General features: G+C 63.7%; 1 protein-coding gene across 4 annotated transcripts in view; it reads left to right on the top strand.

The window, feature by feature from the left end:
* Positions 1-22125, top strand: part of NFIC (nuclear factor I C) — a 64635-nt gene that overhangs the window by 19191 nt on the left and 23319 nt on the right. For all 4 annotated transcript variants that reach the window (XM_055342652.1, XM_055342654.1, XM_055342653.1 and 1 more), the window contains exon 3: positions 20567-20638. In XM_055342652.1, coding sequence (XP_055198627.1) covers positions 20567-20638 — 72 coding nt within the window. The remainder of the gene's footprint in view (positions 1-20566; positions 20639-22125) is intronic.

Raw genomic sequence — 22125 nt, 5'->3', positions numbered from 1 at the left:
CTCAGGTTTATTTGAGCGGGGGAGGGGGGTGAGCTCTGAGAAGGTGCCCTCACCACTGCGGCTGCACTGCGGCCCGGTCAGAGCCGGGGGTGCCTCCTGGGACTAAATCTGGTGCTTCTGGGTGTCCCTCTGGGACCAGAGGGCCCTGATTCCAGGGGCAGCACTCGGTGTTGCCCTGGGGGCCGCCTAGGGCACAGCTGGGGGGACCGTGAGGAGGGGGCAATGCGAGCTCTACTTTGGGGCTATCGGGGGACTGTCTGCTGAAAGGCTGTGTTGGGTGGGGTGCAACTGAGGGGGGGACCCGGAAACCACCAGGTCACAGTTCAGTGAATAAGAACAAGGGCAGGAAAAGAAAGCAGGGGCAGGGTGTGGGGCACTCCAGACCCAGGAGTTGGGGGGGGGGGCGCCCAGGGATGCGCCTGAAGGAAGTTTGGGAGCCACAGAGGGATTTGTGTGAGTGCACGGTGGGGGGGGGCACAGCCAGTGCAAAGGCCCAGAGGCCAGCACCCCGGAGCCTGAGAAGCAGGGCAGGAAGGCCCCGGGGGACTGTGGCGGGGAGGCCAGGCCCACTGCGCCGCATGGCTTCCGGGGAGGCCCGGAGCGGGGAGCCCGCCACTCCTCCACCTGCCCGGCACTTGGGAGGGAGCCTGCAGGAACCGGGGCCCAGAGAGGGAAGCCGCCGGCCCAGCCCTGAAGCCCGGCCAGGCCTCCCTGCCCCCTCTGGCGGCCCGAGAAACCTGAGGCGCGGGCGGGCGCCGTGCCAGGGCCGGGCGGGGGAGGGGTGCCAGGCCCGCCCACCCCGGCAGCTGCCAGCCCGCCCCGAGCCGCCAGCCCAGATGGTGCCCATCTGCTGACGCTGCCGCGGGCCGGCCTCCCGTTCCCGCCTTGTGCGGTGCCAACCTCCCGGGGTGGCGCTGCGGGCCGGGGCCAGGCTTGGGAGGCTTGCAGCTGCTGGAGGGGCTCCCAGGGCGCCCCCGGAGGGTCCCCCCCCCACGGGAGCGGGAAGCGGCAGTAGCGACGGGTATTAGTAACGGCGAACACGTGTCATGTGGGCCCAACACCGGGTGCCTGCTCCTGGGCTCACCCCATGTTCTCGCTCGTGGACCCCTCTCCACCACCCCGAAAGCGGGGGACTGCTACCTTGTCCCCGGGTTCGGGTAAGGAAAGGGCCCAGAGAGCGCCAGCCGCCTGCCCAGGGCCACACAGCCCCAGAGAGGCAGAGCAGAGTTAGAAGCCGCAGGATCCTGAGTCCTCCGAAGCTGGAAAAGGCAAAAAACTGGAAAGCACTTTGGAGGTTATCCCCTCCCGGTTTGTGCAGCCGATAAAAAGAGGAGGTGCTGGGTACAGGGCGAATAAATGAATGAGTAGCGGTGAGCCGCGTTGAAGAGCCCAGTGTGACCAAGCCTGGGGGCTGGGGTCACCATAAAGCACACCCTGGGTTCGGGTGCAGGAGAAGGGGCCTCAGTGTGGAGCAAGGGGGCCCGGGTCAGCTGTGTGACCGAGGGCAGAGCCCTGCCCTCTCTGGCCTGTGGGGGAGGCGGGCGGAGCTGAGGGCAGGAAGGTAGGGCCTTGTGGGGCACAGAGAGGAGCAAGCGGGCTCGTGACTGAGGGTCCCCCTGCCTCCAACCCCGTTAATCTCCATCCCAGCACTGGGCCCTTGGGAGACAAGGGGTGGGCAGGAGGGTGTGAGGTCACCCATTTATCTGCGTGACGGACAGAGTGTGTCCGTGAGATGCATTCCCCTGTGAAGCCTTGGTTTTCCCATCTGTAAATGGGGAGCGTGAGAACTGTGTCCACCGCACTGAGGACCAGAGTCAGCGATCCCCAGAACGCATACAGGAAGCGCAAAATAAATGCCCAGTCCCTTCCTGGATGCTCTCCCCAGCCCGAGGCGACAGTGGGAGGGCGCCTCAGTGGCGCTCTGAGACCACGGGCCTTCTTCCCGCCCAGTGAGCCCACAGGGACACCTGTGACCCGGGACGGGCTTGTCCACTGGCAGCCGGCCGGCCGCCCTCTCCAGGTGTCTGGCGGTGGAGGGGTGAGGGGCTGCTGGCGGCCGGAGCGCCCCCAGGGCCGGGCAGCCAGGTGTACGCCGTCTGTCTGTGCAGGGAAGGTGGCTGCACGGCTGTGAGGCCCAGACGCCAGCTGACGGTGTATTTATAGCGATGGCAGGCCTCCAGGCTCACGGTCAGCGGCAAAGACAGAGCGACAGGTGAGGGTTGTGCTCACGGAGCAGAGGCCAGGAGCCGGGGGCGGGGGTGCTGGCCATGTTTTGGGGAGAGTTGGGGCACAATCTGTGGCCAGACCACCCTGGCTCAAATCTCACGGCTCCTGAGATTCGTGGCCTTTGGTAAGTGACGTCACTGCCTGCATCTCGGTTTCCTTCCGTCTCACCCGTCTCACGTGGGCAGGGTGAGAACACCTGTGCGCACCTCGCCGCGCCCCGTAGGGTGAAAGTAGGGAGCACGTGGGGAGTGTAGAATGCGGGGTACAGGGTAAGCCAGCACTTGAAAGCCACTTGTCATCCCAGGAAGGAAGGGGCCCTGCCACCTGCCCTGCGTGGATGGACCCCGAGGACACCGGGCTCAGGGAGGGGACCCAGACCCAGAAGGACGCCTCCTGCAGGACCCCACTCCCAGGAGGTCCCCAGAGGAGGCCCGTGCACAGAGACAGAGGAGGTGGTGGGAGCCAAGGGTGGGGCAGGGGGTGGGGGGTCAGTGCTTCCTGGGGATGGGGTCTCCGTGAGGGGAGATGGAAGGTTCTGGAGACTGTGGTCGGGGAGGGTGCGCGGCGGGGTGAGGGTGCTCGGTGCCGAGCTGCAGGGGGTTACGGCGGTGAATCTACGTTGTGTGTATCTTACTCCCACTGATGCGATTGTTGCTGTCCGCGTTGATCGTACCGTGTTCTGTAGGTATCGGTGCTGATGAATAATTCGTAGAGATATCGGCTCTGGGGACGCAGTGAGAGAGCGTCACCCTCAAGGCGCCGGGGGCTCTGGTCGGCTCTGCCCTCTGGCCCGCTGGGCGCTCTTGGGCAGCGCAGCGCCCATCTCTGTGCTGCTGTGTCTGCAGAACGAGCAGAGGGCGCGGCCAGCGAGTCCGCAAGTAGGTGCTACGCTGCGGCCCTCTGCACCCCTGCAGCCGTGATGCCGCCATGGCAGGGGTGCGGGGGCTCCGGGGGCCGCCCCCAGGGTGAGGGAGGGCAGGGCCGGGCCGGGCTCTCCCAGGAGCCGGCAGGAGGGGGAGACGGCCTGCTGCACCTGTGGCAGCCACCCCGGCGTGGGGGGGGCTGCACTTGCCACCTTGGCCCTCTGCCCAGGGAGCTGAGGGGACGCCGAGGGCAGCTAGGGACATCTCTGGCACCCCCCGCCCCCCCTGCCAGCTGCCAGGCCAGCCCCTCTTCCTCCAGCTGGGTGTGGACAGGAAGTCACAGATGGTCAGATGTGGCGAAGGGTGAGGGAGGGGGCACACGGGGACACTGCATGTCTGGTCCAGACGGGGAGACCGAGGCCCAGGGAGGGGTGGGGTGTTGTCCTGGGCCGCCCAGGGAGGGCCCTGCCTCTGGTCCCTTCTGCACTATCTTGGCCTCCAGGCCGGCTTGCAGGGGTGTTGGGAGGCGCAGGTGGACGGGGACCCTGGCGCCTCAGGGAAGATGACATGCGTGTGGCGGGCAGGGGCTCCAAGCCTGGGGCGGGGAGTGGGGGGATGATTCTAGAGCGCCAGAAGCTGAGGAGGCTTCCAAATCCTGCAGGAGGCAGGTTCTGGATCTCCCCAGGCCTGAGTTCGGGAACCCTCCCCGTCCTCACCGTCCACGCGGCTCTGCAGTTCTCCCAGGCGGGGGGCGCCGGGGTGGCTCCGAGGCTTCGGCCTCTGATGCTCCATCACAGCCCAGGGTCCTGAGTTCAAGCCCCGCGATGGGCTCCGCGTGGATCTCCCCGGCGGGCTTGGGTGCGATACCCGGCGAGCCACATAGACAGTTGAACGTTGTTGTCTTTCAGGTGTCCGCACTCTGAAGCGCGTACATACGTACCCAGGGGAAGTTGGGTTAATTAACAACGTGGTGCTTCACCCGGGACGTCCGCAGTCTCGTCCTTTTGATGTGTCGTCAGCCTGGACGGGTTATTGGGGTGTTTTATGTTATTTTATTTGTTCTCAGTCTCTGACGTCAGTGTGTGTTTTACACTCACCCCCCTCCCCAATTCTGAGCAGCCACATTGCGGGGCACAGAGCCACATGGGGACCCGGGCAGCTCCGCGCTGGAGCATGTGAAGTCCAGATGATTTCAAGGCCCCGTCTCAGGTCGGCCCCCGGCTGGATCACAGAGAACGTGAGGAGGGGGTCCTAGAATTCCCCACTTGGCTTCTTGGAAATCCAGGGAGTAGTTTCTAGAAGGCCTCACCTTGGCGCTTTTGAATGTAGAAAGACAGGTCTCTCCCCTTTGGCACCGCTGACCTCGGGGCTCGGCCAATGTCTGGTTGGCATCCAGGGCGCTGAGGAGGGCTGAGCAGCATCCTCGGCCTGCACCCCCCTGGGATGCAGGAGCACCCCAATTGTGCGGCCACAGATGTACCCAGACATGGCCCTAGTGTCCCCTGAGGGCAGAAGCCCCATGCTGAGCCCCCCTGAGTCCCCCGGGGAGACTGCGTTCTGACCCCTCGGGCATCTACCCTGGTGCCTACTGTGACCCCCACCCACTTAACTGTGACCACCAGAAATGTCTCCAAACGTCGACAGGTGTCCCCGGGGACGGAGTCACCCCGGTTGAGAGCCGCTGTGCTCAGGGCAGCCTTAGAATTCTTTGAGGTTGGCAGATTTAAGGATCCAGGTAACAGCTCTAGGGCCTTGCTCTGGAACCTGGATCGGCAAGCCGGTCCCTCGATCTAGAATTCCTCGAGGGTACTCTGGACCACCCGGGAGTTGAACCAAGAATTTCCCCAGCTGGGTCCCCGAGGGTCTCGACGCAGCGTCCAGGATGCTTTACGAAAACGTGTCACCCTGGGTTTTTGCTCCACTGAGGGCCGAGCTCCAGAGACCCGCGGGTTGGGTTCTAGAACACGCAGGTCCTTGGCTTCTTCGAGGTGGGTTTCTTTTCAGCAGCTGGGGACAGATCTCACATATCCCACGCAGGTTCTCAGGAGGCAGGGGCTGCCTTCTTGGGGATGGGGGGGCGGGCAGCTGGCTGGACTGGGACCCCAGTTTTGGGGTGAGATGTCTGGGGGCATTTCATGGGGGTTACGTGACTGCGAGAACCTGCAACCAGGTAGTCCTGGGAACAAGAATCGAGACTTTGTTGGATCTGACGCTTACTGGATGTGGGGACGCAGAACCCCAGGGTGGGGAGTGGTTCCAGAGGCTGCTGTGAGGCCCAGGGACACCAGGAGGGGTGTTTAGTAGGTCCTCAGTTGAAGGCAGTGGCTGTCCTGGAGACTCTGACACCTGGAGGGAGGCAGAGTGCACGCGAGTGTGTCTGGGCGTTGGCGTGCGTGTACGGGGGGCGCTTGCGGGCATCCCAGGGACGCCCCCAGCTGGACCCTCAGTAGATGTCAGGTCCTGTTAGCACCATTTCATTTTATCCTCATGCCAGCAAGGTAGGGATGGGCGTGACCTGCATGTCAGAGTCGAGGAAATGGAGGCCCCGAGAAGAGAAGCCACTGGCCCGAGGCCAGGTAGCTAAGAGGCAGTGTCAGGACTGGAACCCAGGCCCACAGGGGTCCCCTGGGAAGGGGCAGTTGGAGATGTGTCAGGGACCTCCCCAGAATGGCCCAGGACCACCACACCACCTCCTTGGGCCTACAGGACGTCGGTGCTAGCCGGTGGGCACCAGATTTGGCTGGATCAAGGGGCCTCTTGGGGGGCTGCACCCCAGCTGGGGGTTGGGCCAGCCTCACACTCTCAGTTCAGGGGACCCAGGGGAGCAGGAGGTGCTGCCGAGAGGCCGGGTGTGTCTCTCCGTGTCTCTCTGTCCGTCTCTGTGTCTCTGCCTCCCTCCCAGCGCCCGTCTCTGCCTCTGCTCGCCCCTCACTGTCCCTGCCTTTGCCAGCCTCCTCCCTGCCTCCTACCCAGGCCAGCCCGTGGGCTGCCCGGAGGTGGCAGCAGCAGCTGAATGGGCCCCTTGTTCCCGGACCACACCCGCCCCTTGGGGTAACCCCGGGACAAGCCCTGGCCGCCTGCTGCCTTAAAGGGCTAGTGCCCACAGAGAAGGGGAGGGAGGGGGCCGCCTCCCCTCCCGAGCCACACCCCTGTCAAAGATGGGGAATGGACGGGGGTGGGGGGCTGCCATCCCCAGACACCCCCAAGCTCCCCGGGGGGCAGACGGAGGGTCGGGAGACCCGCTGGGGCTGGGGAGACCCGCTGGGGACGGAGACGGTGCACGCAGGGTAGGGCTTGGATTGCGCCTTGGACAAATCCGGGCTCTCCGTGCCTCGGTTGGTTTCCCGGTCTGTCTCTCGGGCTCCCAAGTCCACCCCGGGCTCGGCTTGTTGTCGGGACAGTATCTGGGCCAGAGGGCGGTATACAGTCGGCACTCTTCCCGGCTGGGGGGAGGGGGTCACCCTCACGCATTCCCCTCTGTCCCTGCGGCTTCAGGGTAGCACAGAGCAGTGGCCCGCGAGCCGCCGAGCCGCCCGGGGGCAAGCGGGTTGATAGAATTAAAAGGAGTTGAGTGCTGCTGTATTTATTGAGTGCCAGCTGTACACTAGGCGCGGCGAGAAAGCTGCTGCCGCAGCCCCGCTGTGCGGAGGGGTGGGGACGTGGGGGCTCCGCTGAGGCCGCACAGGCCACGTCTGCGCTGCGCTCGGGGCTGGGCCGCGCTGGGCTGCTCGCTCGCCCTCTCTGGCTCAGTCTCACCTTCGGAGCAATGGGAGCGGCCCGTCCACCCGCGGACCCGAAGCCCGCCGCCTCCCCGCCGAGGATGCCCTGTGCGTGCCCCCCGCGGGAGCCGACCCCGAGGCCCGTGGCCGGGGCTGCACCCGGTGGCCACTCTGGGTGGCCCGGCGCTCCTGCGCCCCAGGCCGGCCCCGCAGACGGCCCGGGACAGGTTGCTGCCGGATGGACAAGCCTGTTCCCTGCTTCCTTATGTAACCAGGTTATGCAAGGGCGGCTGGGCTGCTTACATAAGGAGAGGCCGGGCCAGCGCCCAGCTGGGGAGGGGGAAGCTCTTAAAGGGGCCGGCGGCCCCCCGGGTCTTCCCCCCGCCCCTCCGCCCCCACCCACACTGGGGAACTGGATCCACGGGCCGATTCTGTGCGGGTCAGTGCCTCCTCGGTGTCGTTACTATTACTGTCGTTGACGTTGTTGACGATCAACTGTGTTGTTTCGCAGCAGCCGCAGGTCAGCCGCTGGGGCGCAGTGATCCCTGGCTTGGGTCTGCTCGGCTTCTGACCCTAGCCTCAGTTTCCCCACCTGTAAAATATGCTCGCCCCGTGGGGTTGCCGGGGTGGTGGTGGGGGGAAGTGTGTGAGCACCAGCGAGTGGTCTGGGGCGGCGTAGAGTGCGCCCACCCAGCACCCACCCAGCTAGAACCATGGTGTAGTCAGTGGATGACTCAGGAATAGAGATGGGGGCTACGGGGGGCACTGTTTGAGCTGGGACCTGAGGGTTGAGGAGCCGGCTGTGCAAACAAATGGCAGGAGAGCATTGCAGGTGGGAGGAACAGCCTGTGCAAAGGCCCTGGGGCAGCCCTGGGCCTGGCAGTTTGGAGGAGCAGCAGGGAGGCTCGTGCGGCTAGAGCGGAGTGGGTGAAGGCGAGAGAGGGAGGAGGGGACAGGGCAGGTGTGCAGGGCCTTGGGGGCTCTGCTGGAAGCACTTGGGCCTTGACCCCTGGGAGATGGGGGCCCTGGAGGGCTCACAGGCGCCCTCTGGCCACCGTGTGGAGCACAGACGTAGGCAGGAAGGGGGCTGGAGGGAGTCGAGGGGCCCAGGCCGCAGTGGGGGTTCAGGAGAGGGACGGGGGACCCTCTCCCGGTCGGTTCCTTTGTCGGTGTGGAGCCTGCAGGCTGACCGCCTGGATTGTGTGCCCCCTCCTGACACTGGCCTCCTGGGCATAGGCAGGGGAGGGGTGCTGAAGTCAAGGCAGGGCGCCCCAGACCTGCCCAGAGACACCCTCCAGGAATGGGGCGCTGCTGTCAGGCTAGCTGGGTGCAAACCCGGGAGGCCCCTGGGGCCTGGGGGGTCCCCGTGGGCTGCTGCACGGCAGCGTCTTGCCCATTTTATCCCTGATCTCACCAGGGGAGCTTTATAGGCCAGCGCCTGCCCTGCTCTGTGCCTCGGTTTCCTCGTCTGTGAAATGGGAGCGATAATCCGTGAGTGTCAGTGGGTTCCAGGAGCACCTAGCACGCAGTAGGCGCCTTCTCAGGGATGGGCCTCAAGGAGGCCAGAGGCCGGCACGGGAGGGAGCCCGCTGGCACGGGAGGTGTGCAGGGGGAAGCGCGCATGCTCACCGGGACGGCCCCAGACGGGGAGCCCACCTGCCACCTCGGAGGCCCTGCGTTGTTCTGGGAAAATGGGAGCGCGGACACGGAAGGCACCAGGTGCCTGCACAGGTTCCAGCACAAGGTGCAGAGGCTGGTGTCCTGCTGCCCATCTGGGGGCGAGGCTGGGGGGGGTGGCGGTCACCTCACGCCATAGCTCTGATGCCCCGGGAACACGAAGATGCCTCTGGAACAGGGGTCCTGACTCCGGGCCACTCGCCGTGCCTCAGTTTCCAGATCTGTGAAATGGGCACACTGCTGGGGCCAGTAGGAATTACTGGATGCCTGGGGAAGAGGCTGCAGGGGTTCACCTGGCCAGCCTGAGGTTCTGGGCACGTCCTCCTGGGATGTTGGGGAGACTCATGGGGGATGCACAGCAACCCCCCCTGCACACCCAGGTCCCCTCGGGTGCTAACTGGAGAGGTGAGAGCAGAGTGCTGGTGGCTCTGGGGTCAGCTCGGGGTTCCTGGCTGACGGAGGGGGTGCAGCTGTAGCTGAGCCCCCTGACCCAGGCCCCGCAGCCCCTGCCGTACGAGCACGCGATGTGTGGAAGTGGTGGTTATTACTTTCGTGCACGATTCTCACCACCCCCCACGAGCCCCTTCGGTGCCTGGCAAACTCCTACTCACACATCAAAGCCCCAGGTCTGATATTCCCTCCCCCAGGAAGCCGTCCTGGGCCCCCAGGACAGACTCTAGTTACTTCCTCGGGCTTCTCTACTCTCTAAGACATTCAGGACCTGGAGCCATCGGGGGGACCTTCTAAAGAGAGGATTTCTGCTGATCCTCGAGGGCCCGCGGGGACCGGGGTGGGCAGTGTTGGGGTGACGTTCCACACTCTGCCCTGGGCCTGCTCTCAGAACCCCCTGCGTCACCAGTGACTGGAGTCTATCGCCCTCGGCCAGGTCTTTCCCTTGGAATATTCCCCGATTTTCCCACCATTCCTCCAGTTCCTTGCACAAGCGTTTATTGTGCACCTGTTGTGTGCCAGGCCCCATCAGGATCATGCCAGCCAGTCGCTCAACAAGCATGTATATATTGGGCGCCTACTGCCTGCGGCCCCCAGTGGGATCGTCATCACCTGCCTACAAGCATCCATCCAGTGCCGGCTACATGTGAGCATTTATTGAGCACCGACTGTGCGCAGTCTCCCCGAAGAGAGGTTCTCAGGAAGGCCGGGGAGCAGCAAAGTCTCCCGCGGCCTCCTCCTCCGGCGCCGAGGCGGTGGGTTTAGAGTAACTGGGCTCCGGCCTGCTGGCCCACTCGCTGCTGCTGGGACCCGGCCCCCGCCCGCCCGCGGCCCTCGCTTTGCCCCCCCACGAAACGGGCTGCCCAGCACCCGAAGGGTGTGCACGTCGACACCTGCTCTGTGCAGAGAGGGAGACAAGCGTGAGGGGGGCCTGGGGCTCCTGTGTCCCCGCAAGCAGGGCTGGGTGGGGGGGGACCATTCTACTGACCCCACTGCAGGGCTAGGGGTGACCCCCCCCAAGGCCCGAGGCCACACAACTCCTGGCAGGCCCGAGGCCTGGGGCCTCCTCGGTGTCCGCCTCCCTTGGCGGCCGAGCGGGGGCCAGAGGGGGGGCGGAGGGGTTGGGGGGCGGCCCTAGAGACCTCAGAAAGCAGGGGTGGGCTGGGGGGTCGTGGCCCCCGCCCCCCCGCCTCTTGCCTGCCTTGGGCAGCCGGTGTCCTCACGCGCTCCTGCTGGGCTCCGTCCGCCGCGCGGCCTCGTGGGGTCGGGGGCCGCCGTCCCCTCCCGAGCCGCCCACGTGTGCTCAGCCCGGGGACATGTGGCCCCCGCACCCCCGGTCCCCCCCCCCCCGCGGCCGCCGCCGGGCCTGCCAGGGAGGCGGGAGGAGGCCCTGGCTCGGCTGCCGGAGAAGCCAAGAATTTGCTCCAAATGTAAACAGCAAGTTATTTTAAGTCTGCCCCCTCCCCGGGTGGCGTTGACACATTTGACATTGGAGGGGACCGCGGGGGGGGGGGACGCGCGTGTGGGTATTTTTAACCTGTTTTTCGCGGCCCTGGTGGCACCCGGAGCGGAGCTGCCGGCAGCCCCGAGCCCGCGAGCCCCCCGCGCCCCGCCCGCGCCCCAGCCCCGTGCCAGCCTCGCCTCCTGCGCCGACAAAATGGCCGCCCGGGCCCGCAGAAGCATCTGGAAGGCGGCGGGGAGAGGGGAGAAAATGGCCGCCGCAGCACTGATGTCATCGGGCGGCCTGGCCGCCAGCAGCGGGGCCGGGCCGGGACCCTGCCTGCAGGCCCGGGGGGAGGCGGGGGCCTCGGAGCGGCGGCGGAGCCGGGCCGGCGGGAGGGAAACAGAAACTTTTCTTTGAAAGTGACTCCGGAGCAGGTTGGCTCGGGCCCAGCGGCCGGCGGCAGAGGAAGAGGGAAAGTGTGGGCCAGACTCGAGGAGCACGCGGGCCAGGAAGCGCCCGAGGCCGCCGCGCGGGTCACCGGCCACCGCCTGTGGCCTCCGGCGGCTCCCGCCCGACCCGGCCCGCACCCCGGCCCCCGGGAGCAGAGCGGCTCTGCGGGCGGCGCCACTCGGCGGGGCCAGGCGGGCTGGCTGCGGCCCCTGCCCCCGAGCCGCCGCCCGACGTCGCCGTAGCCCGCAGGCCTCCTCCCGCGGCTGCCATGGCGGGGGCAAGCCCGGGCCGGACCGCGTGGGGCGGGACGAGAGCCACGGCCTGGCCTATGCGGGCACCTGCGCAGACACCGGCAGCCGGCTGCAGGGGCGAGGCTCAGGGACGCGGAGCGGGTCGGCCGTAACCCGACGGCCGCGGGAGTGTGTTGTCGCACTTCTCGGGAGAGCCGCGAGCAGGTGAGGTCCCCAACCTACCCGGCCCAGAGCCTGGATCCTGCGCCCAGGGCTGTGAACGCATAAACCGCATTTGAGCAGAGACTTGATACAAAGTGAGGGCTTGAGCCAGGCAGGCATTGACAGGAAAGGCATTCCGCAGCTGGCACAGCCTGTGCAAAGGCCCTGGGGCGGGCCCCGGCCTGGCGTGTGTTGGAGGAACAGCGGGGAGGCGTGTGAGGCTGCAGTGGAGCGAGCAGGGGGGGCGGAGGGCAGGAAGGGGCACGGCGGCAGCGCGGAGGTCATAGGCCAGGGTCGCGGGTACAGCACGGCCCTTCCAGGACACGGAAAGTTGAACCTCGGCTGGCTAATGTTTAAAAATGGCTGGTGACACCCGGGAGCTGGGAATTCCAGGGCCTGGCTTTGGTTTCCTCTCTGGCTGGCGGCGGCGGGAGGCAGACGTGGCAGCCCGTGGAGCCAGCTGCACTTGGACGCCGCAGAGGTTGGAACGTGGACCCGGAGATAGGTCCCCGTGCAGGCGCGGCGGGTCCCGCAGACGTGCCGCGGCCCAGGCCCCCCGCCTCCCGCCGGGTTTCAAGGAAGGGGCACGACGACGATGCCATCAAGTCCTGTCCGTTCTGCATCCCGAGGATCCGCAAAGGAAGACCCTCTGTCCGCGCCCTGGCCGTCTGCGGGGACACCTGGCCCCAGGATCCTGGAATTCCCTGAGACGTGTGTGTGTGTGTGTGTGTGTGTGTGTGTGTGTGTTATTGTGGTTGAAAAACATGGAATATAAAATTCACCATTTTAACCATTTCTGAGCACACAGCTCAGGGCACAAGGCACCCTCACCCGCCGCACACCTGCTCCCACCACTGTCTCCAGAACCTTCCGTCTCCCCACTCAGAGACCCCGGCCCCAGGAAGCACTGACCCCCGCCCCCGCCCCACCCCTGGCTCCCACCACCTCCTCTGTCTCTGTGGACGGGCCTCCTCTGGAGACCTCCTGGGAGTGGGGTCCTGCAGGAGGCGTCCTTCTGGGTCTGGGTCCCCTCCCTGAGCCCGGTGTCCTCAGGGCCCATCCACGTAGAGGCAGGTGTCAGGCCCCTTCCTTCCTGGGGCTGGGTCGTGTTCCAGGTGTGGATGGGCCATGTCACGCTGATGGGCACCAGGACGGCCTCCCTCTGTGGTGACCGTTGACCCCGCTGCTGTGCGGGTGGGGTGCATCTGTGGGGAGCCTCTGCTTTCGCCTCTTTGGGGAAGATCCACAGGCCTGGAGTTGTTGGGTCATGTGGGAACCCCACGTTTAAGTTCCCGTGGAAGCGGAAGTGCCGGGCCGGCCTCCACCACCACGCACCACACTTCCAGGTCCTGCACAGCCTCGAGGCCAGCCACGCGGTTGAGTCCCCCAGAGCTGGAGTCGCGGTGCCCCATGTGGCACTTGAGGGTCCGGGCCGAGCTTCCCTCTGCGGTCACGTGGCCCAGGGGCTCAGTCCTGTCCCCTTGTCTCAGCACGCGGTGCCGCGTGGCCCAGCCCTCAGACGTCCCCACTTTATTCCTGCCCCAGGGCTTTGGCCCTGGTCGCGCCTCCGCCCAGCTCCCCCGACCCCGTTGCACAGGCCTCTGTGCCCACGTGGCCTCCTCCGCCACCTGACGGCACCCCCAGACCCAATCTCTGTCCCCTCACCCAGGTTCATGGCCTCGCAGGAACGTAGAGCCGTGCACAATGGTCTGGGGTCTGGGATGTGGGCTCACGTCCTGCCGTCTCTCCCCCGCCCCAGGGTGTCCCCTGCCCCCGATGCCTGGCGGGCCTCCGTGATCGCTAACTGCTAACCGCCTGCGGGACGGTGGGACGGGCGACTGTGGACTGTCTGGTGGTGCGTGGTCTCCCAGGGAGCTGTCACTGCACGGGGGTGGGAGCTCCCATGCGGGAGGGGCAGGAAGGGCGGGACCGGAGGCCCGACGGCGCCTTTGTCGTGGGCTGGGACGAACCAAATTTGGGCTCGTGGCCACGGACAGGAAAGAACAGTTTGTACGCTCGTCAGTGGGATCCAGTTTACATTTCTATTGTCACCACGGTCATGTGCTCGTTTGAGCAAACGGCCACAGGAGGTGGTGACGTCCCTGCTGTGCATAAACACCCCAGGGACCTGCAAAGTCGAGGGAGCTGGGCCCGTGCCAGGGCAGGGAGTCACCTGCAGGGCAGCTGCTGTCGGGCCGGGGTCTCTCTGATCCTCGCGCGAGCGTGGGTGACTGTGCGCTGCGCGGGTGCTGAAGGGCCTTCTGTGTGTGTCAGAGAAGGAGACGTGTGAGGGGGGCCCCGGGTGACGGGGGGCAGGGTCAGCCGTGCAGATGCTGGGGGAACAGCGTTCCAGGCGGAAGGCACAGCCGGTGCAAAGGTCCTGGGGGCAGTAGCTGCCTGGCGTGTTGGAGGAGCAGCCCGAGGCCCGTGAGGCTGGGGTGGGGGTACGGCAGGTCTCGCGGGGGCCGCGGGAGAGGGGAGCCCTGCAGGGCACTTGGCAGAGGAAGGATGGCGAGTTCAACTAAAATCAGAGTTTGGAAGAACGCCGTCACCGAGGCTGTATTTGTCCCCTTATCTGCCATTGGCCCTTCCTGTTCCGGAGCTCCTGCGATTTCTGCCTGACCCGGAAAGGGAGGCAGCGATTGAGAACGTTCACTTGACGGATGGGGAAACCGAGTCTGGGAGCAGGGCGGGGACTCAAGGTCAGGGCTGGCAGATGGATGGGTGGACGGAGGGATGGACAAGGCTGGGAGCTGCTGCCCCTTCGAGACCCCAGGGCATTTTAAAGGCCCTACAGGGGCGCCTGGGCGGCTCAGGGCGTGACCCCGGGGTCCTGGGATCGAGTCCCGCATCGTCTCCCCGCAGGGAGCCTGCTTCTCCCTCTGCCTGTGTCTCTGCCTCTCTCTCTGTGTCTCTCATGAATAAATAAATGGAATCTTTAAAAAAATTTTTTTTAATTAAAAATAAATAAATAAAGGCCCTGGAAAGTCCCGCAGCTGCGAGGACTGGCGCGGCTCGGTCGCGTCTGGAACCACACGCCCGGCTCCCCAGCGGCCACGTCCGGCAGCTTTTCCACGGGAGACACGTCCGTGTTTTCCTCGTGGGGAGCCCAGCGGCCGGTGGCACGCCCATCCCGTGGGGGCTGCGTGTTCAGGGCCGGGGAATGTGCGCCGCCGCCCGCCGGGTCACGGAGAGCTCACAAGCAAGCAACGTCGCAAGGCTGGCGGCGGTCGTGGGACCACGTCCAATGGGGTGTTCGCTTACGCGTGTTCTTTTTTAAGAGGGGAGTGGAGAAACCCGGTGGGCCCATCGGCCGGCTGCTGTGTGGCCGCGGGTAGCCCGCTCTCCCTCTCTGGGTAACCCGGGAGCTGCGGCCTCCATCAGGTGCACGGCCGCCGGCCGGCCCAGGTGCAGCGCGCCATGGGTGCGTGGCAGGTGTCGTTGGCCCACGCGGTGGGCTCAGGGGGGCCCTGTCGCCCTGGGGTGTTTGCCGCTCTGCGTGGGGCCGGGGGCGGCCGGGCCTCACCTGGTCAGGAGCGCAGGAAACAGAAGTGCGGCCTCCACTCCGGGCCTGTGGCCTCCGGCCGGTGCTGCACACCTTTAAATCTGCTGCTGCCTATCTGGTGCCTCAGTTTCCCCATCTAGTAAATGGGAACGAAAATGGCAATGTTCCTCCTGGGGGAGTTTTTTAATTTTTTTTGTTTGTTTGTTGTCTTAATCAGGGTTGATTTTTTTAAAATAAATTTTTAATCTTAATTCCTATCTAGTTACTGTCCCGTGTCACACGAGTCTCAGGCGTGGGATACGGGGATTCCGCAGTCCTACCTGGGAGCGCGCTCCCTAATCCCCTCCACCCGCCTGACCGCCACCCGCCTCCCCTCTGGGGACCACCTGTTTGTTCTGTGGTTGTTGTCAAGAGTCTGATTTCTGGTTCATTGCTCTTCCCTTCCCCGCCCCCCTTTGCTTGTTTGTTTCTTCAATTCCGCATTTGGGTGACACCGTGCGGTGCTGGTCTTTCTCTGACCGACTTACTTCGCTCGGCCTTACACTCTCCGTCTCCAACCGTGTTGTCTGTCCTCCTGGGGACAGTTTTCGAAGATCAAAGAAGTCAGTGGAGGTGAAAGTTGCAGCCCAGTCAAAGAAGTGACTCACTAAGTATTAACTCTTGGAATGTACCATTCCGCACACAGCGGCCTTATCCACCCTCCCGGAGGCTCCGGCCGGAGCCCCTCTCCCTCCAGGGGCTGCCACCCGCATCTCCTGCTTGGTTTGGCCTCCCTGGCACTTGGCACAGCCTGAGGCTCTCTCTCCTCCTCGTTTATTTGCTTACCCGTTGGTTGGTTGCCTGTCGCTCCCCCGTTAGGACAGCAGGGCCACGAGGGCAGGGACTTCTGTGCATCCTGGTCGCTGCTGTGTCCCCCTGGGGCAGCTGACACCTAGGAGGTGCTCAGCAAGCAATTCCTTTCAAAAGAACAAGGTGACGTTAGTGCGGTTCACATCTGGTTTATGGATGACGGAAGGGTACCCAGAGACGTCAGAGGACGTGCCCGGTGACACGCAACCGGGAGGCCGCACTCACGGTAAAGGGCCCAGAGGGCGAATATTTAAGACCTGGCAGGTCTCATATAGTTTCTGCCTCATGGTCTCCTTTCTCCTTTTACAATCCCTTAAAAAAATGTACTAGGGTACAACACGTACCGCTCTTTTTTATTATTGCTTCCCCGACATGCTCCTTTTTAGACATTTTTCTATAATCTCTCCACTCCATGAAGCTGGGTTTGTTTGTTTGTTTTTTTTTCCTAAGATTTTTATTTATTTGTTCATGAGAGACCGAGAGAGAGGCAGAGACACTGGCAGAGGGAGAAGCAGGCTCCCTGCGGGGAGACGAGACGATACGGGACTGGATCCCGGGACCCCGGGGTCACGCCCTGAGCCCAAGGCAGATGCTCAACCGCTGAGCCCCCCAGGCGCCCCCTCCGTGATGTTTTCTTTTTTTTTTTCCGTGAAGTTTTCATATCACAGGAATATTACACATCTATTCACGTGCCGCGTCTAGATGGACGTATCAATGTTTTACACGCAAAAGAGCAAAACCCCTCAGCTCCTCCATCCCCGCACGAACCGGTTTTCACCCCCACTGAAAATGGATGGATCCAGACCAGGGTCTCCCCACTTGGCACTGCAGACACTGGGCCAGGTCGTGCCTGTGGGGGCGTCCCTGCACCCCTGCCCCCCATGCCAGGAGCACCCCCCGTCGTGATGACCACAGATGTCCCCAGATACCGTCCCGAGGGGCAGGCTCCCCCCAGCGGAGGTGCTTCTGTGCTAGGCACACAACTTCTTTGACTTGACATCGGTTTTGGGAAATAGGCTCTCTGAGGCTGGCCTCAGTTTACCAAACTCATCAATTGGGTGGGTTGAATCAGATGGTGCCGTGAAGCTCGTTGCACAGTGAAACTCAGCAAATGAGAGCTGCTGGCTCGGGGCCTGGGGCATCCTGGGGCATCGGACGGTAGCCGTCCCTGAGACGTTATCCACTCCAGGTACCTGTTTGGGCCAGAGAAAGGTGTGTTTTAGGGCCGCTGGAGTAGATGCAAGGAGGAGGGATTATCTGTGCCCCTTTGCTCCTGAGTTTTCATGGAAACATCCACAGGCCCTCAGCCCCTTCTGTGGTGATGGTGATATTTGGCACCGTCCAGTTCAGTCCCCATCAGTCTTGTGGGCTATTGAGTATGGAAAAGTGGCCAGTGCCACTGAGGCCCTGAAATTCTGACTTAATTTCGATTTAGCAGATTTAAATTTAAAGTCTCACGTGCGGCAGCCAGGGTGGCTCAGCGGTTTAGCGGCGCCTTCAACCCAGGGCGTGATCCTGGAGACCCAGGATCGAGTCCCGCGTCCGGGTCCCTGCATGGAGCCTGCTTCTCCCTCTGCCTGTGTCTTTGCCTCTCTCTCTGTGTCTCTCATGTATAAATAAATAAAATCCTAAAAAATAAAAATAAAGTCTCACGTGGCGAGTGGCTCCCATAGGGGACAGCTCTAGAAGGCGGGGTTTTCAGGAGCCAAATGACAGGCAAATGGTTGGCAGATGGATGAGAAATATTTCAAGGTTGAGAGATAATTAAAAATACGACGGCATAATTAAAAGGAAGGACATCCTACACCTATGTCCCCACGTGGACGGACCCCGAGGACACGACTCAGGGAGGGGACCCAGACCCAGAAGGACACCTCCTGCAGGACCCCACTCCCAGGAGGTCCCCAGAGGAGGCCTGTCCACAGAGACAGAGAGGAGATGGTGGGAGCCAGGGGTGGGGCGGGGGCAGGGGTCAGTGTGGGGAGATGGAAGGTTCTGGAGACAATGGTGGGGGTGGGGGTGCGGCGGGGTAGGTGCTTCGTGCTGCTGTGCTTTGCAGTTAGAGATGGCTAAACGGTAAATTTTATGATATGTTATGTATATTTAAGCACATTCTAGAAACTAAATTTAAAAAATTTGATAAGATAGCATATAATTACAGTATCATTTTTGAGAAACTACAGTTATTTAATTTTACAAAAATGCTCCCGGGACCATTGGAAGAGAAGAGAAGCCCTTCCACGAGCATTGCAGGGGTCAGCAGAGAGCCAGCCACGTGACCACCCACCGAGGAGGTGAGATCCTGAGTGACTCCGCCCCAAGAGCCGAAGCGAGAAGGGACACTCGCTCTCCGCACTGGTGCTCAGCATTGTGCCGGAGGTCCTCGCCAGAGCGATAAGGCAAGAAAAGGGAATCCGCGGCATACAGACGAGAGGTCAGGATGGTCTGCTGAGGAAATTCCAAGGAGTCTGCAAACGCGAACATCTGGAACCATCAGGGGAGCTCCGGAGGGCTCGCCGAGTAGGAGATCGACCCACGAAGACCGGCCGTAGTTCCCCGTGCTGGCAACGAACAATCAGAAACCGAAATTGAGAGCACAGTGTCACTTTCGGCCGCTCCCCAAGCCTGCCATTTCTGTGAATGTCAGCCGGCGGGTGCCAACCCTCTCACACGTATTATTAGCGGCCTTGGCGCCCTAACAACGCCTGGAGGCGGCTCTGACCATCTTCCCCGTGGGACTCTCAGGAAGCGAAGGCTCAGAGAGGTGGGGTGGCCGGCCGGCCCGGTCACAGAGTGAATGAGCAAGGGGACGAGGGCTCCCGGCTGGAGCCTGCCGCCGCCCAGGGTCATCACTCTCGGCTGGTGCCAAGGCACACGAAGGACCAGCACCCAGGACGGAAACGAGGGACATTGCACTAACAGCAGTAAAGCCCCCTGTCCGATTGATGACGGGCTTCCCGTGAGCCCCCCACCCGGTGGGGTACTGGGGTGCATTCACTCTCCCCCTATTGGTCCGGAACGGCGTGTGCGAGGCGTGCTGTAGTTGTGCCCACTTCCCGGATGAGGAGAGCGAGGTACAGGGGAGGGGAGGCCCACAGCCCCGCTGCCCTGATCCCCAAGCCAGCAGGCGGCCGGTGTTCAGGCACTACTCCCCCCCCCCGGGGCAGCACCCGGGTGCCAGCCGGGCACTGCTGCCTGCTGAGTCCGTGTGGGCGCCGGTTCCTCGGGAGGGTCCTGTGCCCGAGGCCCGCAGCCCGACGGCCGGCTTCCCGGGCTGGGCTCTTCCCAACGCAGGGGCCACCCGTGCCCAGCCGCCTGGTCGTCCAAGCAGAAGTGGCCCGCGCCAAGGGGCCGCTGGCTGCCCAGCCTGGGAGCGACCGCAGGGCACGGGGCCGAGCCGGGCACAGTCCCCTCGGCTGCTGCCCAGCCGTGCCCAGCCCAGTGGGTCACGCCTGGGGCTGCTCCCGTCTGCGCCTGTCGGAGGTGGGGAAACTGAGGCACAGGTTCCGGCTCCGGTGTGGTTTCGGGCATCCTCAATCTTGGCAGGCAGGAGGTGCCCCACAAATGGAGTGGGTGAGGCCACAGGGCAAAGGGTGAGGGCCCGTGGCTGTTTTGGGGCGGCACCCACATGTCACATCCATGGCACTCCGGGGTTGCTGAGGCTCCCGGGGCTGGGGTGGCACTCGGGCGTCTGAGCACAGCGCTGGGTGCCTGGACGCACCCGTGCAAACGAATGCAGCATATCACCCTCGTAAGGGAGGAGCACTTGTTCGCGGTGTCAGCCTCAGTTGTCCTCGCCTATAAAAGGGGTGCGCTAACGCTGTGGCTCTCCCGAGGATTCAGGGGAACGTCTACAATGGGAACTTCAAGTGAAGCGCCCCATTTACGGTCGTCTTAGGGGTTCAAACATAACCCCACCGCCAGGGACACCGGGATGGACGTCACCGGGTATCCGGTCCTTGGCGTGCCCTGGGTGCTTCGTCGGCATCGTCTCTCCACCACTTCTCGGTGATGCTTACACGCACCTGAAAGAGAGAACGGCCGCTCAGAACAGCTCAGCCGCTGGCCCGAGGTCACACAGCGAGGATGCCTGGCTTCGGGGGGTGGCAGGTGGAAGGGGCTGATGCTCTTTCGTTGGCCTCTGATGGTGATGCCTCTCGCCACCTTGGTCTTTGACCTGACGGACAGCCGGGTAGGGCTGGGGGTTCCGTCTGGCTGGGCTTGGCCGCGTGCGCCCCCCACCGCCCGCCCCAGCATCGGTCCTGGGTGGACGTGGTGGGGGCTTCCGCGGGGGGTTGGCGCTACTCGCCCTCCATCCAGGCCGCCAGAGCTGATAATGCTGAGCTCAGCGTCTGTCTGCCTCGCCCGTCTGCCAAGGAGCCTGATTATTTTTAGATAAGATGGAGAGGCGGGCGCCGGGGTGGGAGGGAGCCCCCAAGCCAGGCGGGTGGGTGGCGGTGTAGCAGCTGCAGGGGGACGCCCCTCCGCCCCCTCCTGGGGGCTGCGAGCGACAACCCAAGGACCAAGGGCTGGACCCCTAGGATGTCAGGGGCAGAGGCTGAGCGGAGGGGGCCTGAGGGCTCAATGACTCATCTCTTTGGCCATCAGTTTCCCCATCTGTAAAATGGGCATAACGAGAGCTCCCGCCGCACAGGGTTGAGCCAGTTAGTGAATAAACGGGCTCGAGGAGGGGAAGATCTCCAGCCTGCGACTGAGCTGGCGCCTGTACACGGGTTCTGGCAAGTGGGTGCCCTGTCAGGCCCCCGTGACCCTGTGGGGCAGCAGCCAAGGGAGGGGGCGAAGCGGAGACCGTGGGGCCTGGGCACCTTCGGGACCACCTCTCCACGGCACTGCACAGGGGTGGGGGTCTCCTCTCTCCCTGGGGTGGGGTTCCCTGCAATGTCACCACCTCTTCCTCCTTCTCTCTGCAGACGCAGAGCAGAGCGGCAGTCCCCGGGCAGGGATGGGCTCGGACCAGGAGGACAGCAAGCCCATCACACTGGGTGAGTCTGGGGATGGCGACGGGGGAGGGTGCCCGGCCCCACTGCCAGCTCCTATTTAAGAATCTGAGCCACTCTGTGTGCTCTGCATGGCCCCACGCGGGCATCTCTCAGACACTGATAGATTTGTTCATCACAGCCGTGGCGTGGGCAGGTGCTGCTGTGGGAGAACACCAAGGCTCAGAGAGGTTACGGGCCCTCCCAGGGGCACCCAGGAAGCTTCTGCCCTGGTCTGCTCCCGTAATTGCCCTCCTGACCAGAGGAGTCCCCTGCACCCTGGTCCCCTGGCTTCTGCCCTCACCCTTCCCAGTGTGTCCTCCCTAATGTCGCCAGGGGGGGCGCCTGTGAGCACCTGAGTCAGGTCCTGCCTTCCTCTGCTCGCAGCCCTCCATGATTCCCACCTCCCTTGGGGTAAAAATCCTCCCCTGACCCCCAAGGCCCTGCACAACCTGTCCCTGTGTCCTCCCTGCCTTCCCCTCCTGTCTCCTCCTCACTCTCTCTGCTCCAGCCACATGGGCCTCCTAACTATTCCTCCAACAGTCGAGATCCAGTCACTGCCTCAGGGCCTTTGCATGTGCTTTGCTCTCTATTTGGATAGCTAACTGCTCTCTCTCTCTCTCTCTCTCTGTCTCTCTCTCTCTGCCCTCCTCTCTCCGGATCACTCAGGTCTCAGGTGACATGCTCCCCTCTCAGAGAGATCTGTTCTCAAGCAGCCTTAGCCACTCTCGATGGCTGCCTTCTGTTTTATTTCCTTGTGAGGAAGTTAGTGATTGCATATGTATTTGCTTAGTTGCTTAGTGACTGCACACACATTTGCTTATCTCCCCTAATGCAGCATCACCTCCTTGAGAGCAGAGGCTTTTGTCTGTCCTGATTGCTATTGTGTCCTCAGTGCCTAGAATAGGATACACGATAGGTGCTCAATAAATATTTGCAGAAAGGAGAAGAAAAAAAAGAGAGAGGGAGGGATGGAGCAGAGAGAAAAAGAGAAACTAGAGAGCTGGTGTACCAGGGGTGAGGAGGGAGGAGAGATGAAAAGGAAGGAAGAATGGACGGAAAAGCAAATGGGTGAGGATATCCCCGTTGGAAGGACCAGCACGGGGAGGCTGGTTCCAGGAGGTTCAAGGCCCCCAGGCTGCTCACCACTGGCCGTCTGTGACCTGAGTCCTCCTTGGCCTCCTGTGATCTCCAGGCGCCTGCCTCCGAGCCAGATGTTCGAGGCAGGCGGGGGCAGCGGCGCTTGGCCTGGTCCCATGGGGAGCTCCAGTGTCTGGCGGAGGAAAGCACTTCCTCCCACCCGCCAGGGAGTCCCCTGGAGATGGAGCTGGGCGAGTGCTGCACAAACAGGAAACCCCGGTGGGGGGAAGGCGGAGGGGCGTGCTGACACCAGCTGGCCAGCCGGGTGGCAGGAAACGGCCGTGGCCACTTCCCCTGGATGCTGGGAGGCCATCGCCTGGTCCTCCCAGGGATGTTGTGGCCCTGGGCCTCCC

The sequence above is a fragment of the Nyctereutes procyonoides genome, unplaced genomic scaffold (genome assembly GCF_905146905.1).
Source record: "Nyctereutes procyonoides isolate TBG_1078 unplaced genomic scaffold, NYPRO_anot_genome, whole genome shotgun sequence".
Classification (NCBI taxonomy): domain Eukaryota; kingdom Metazoa; phylum Chordata; class Mammalia; order Carnivora; family Canidae; genus Nyctereutes; species Nyctereutes procyonoides.
The sequence above is the reverse complement of the archived record's forward strand: the minus strand, read 5'-3'. Positions and strand labels throughout refer to the sequence as shown.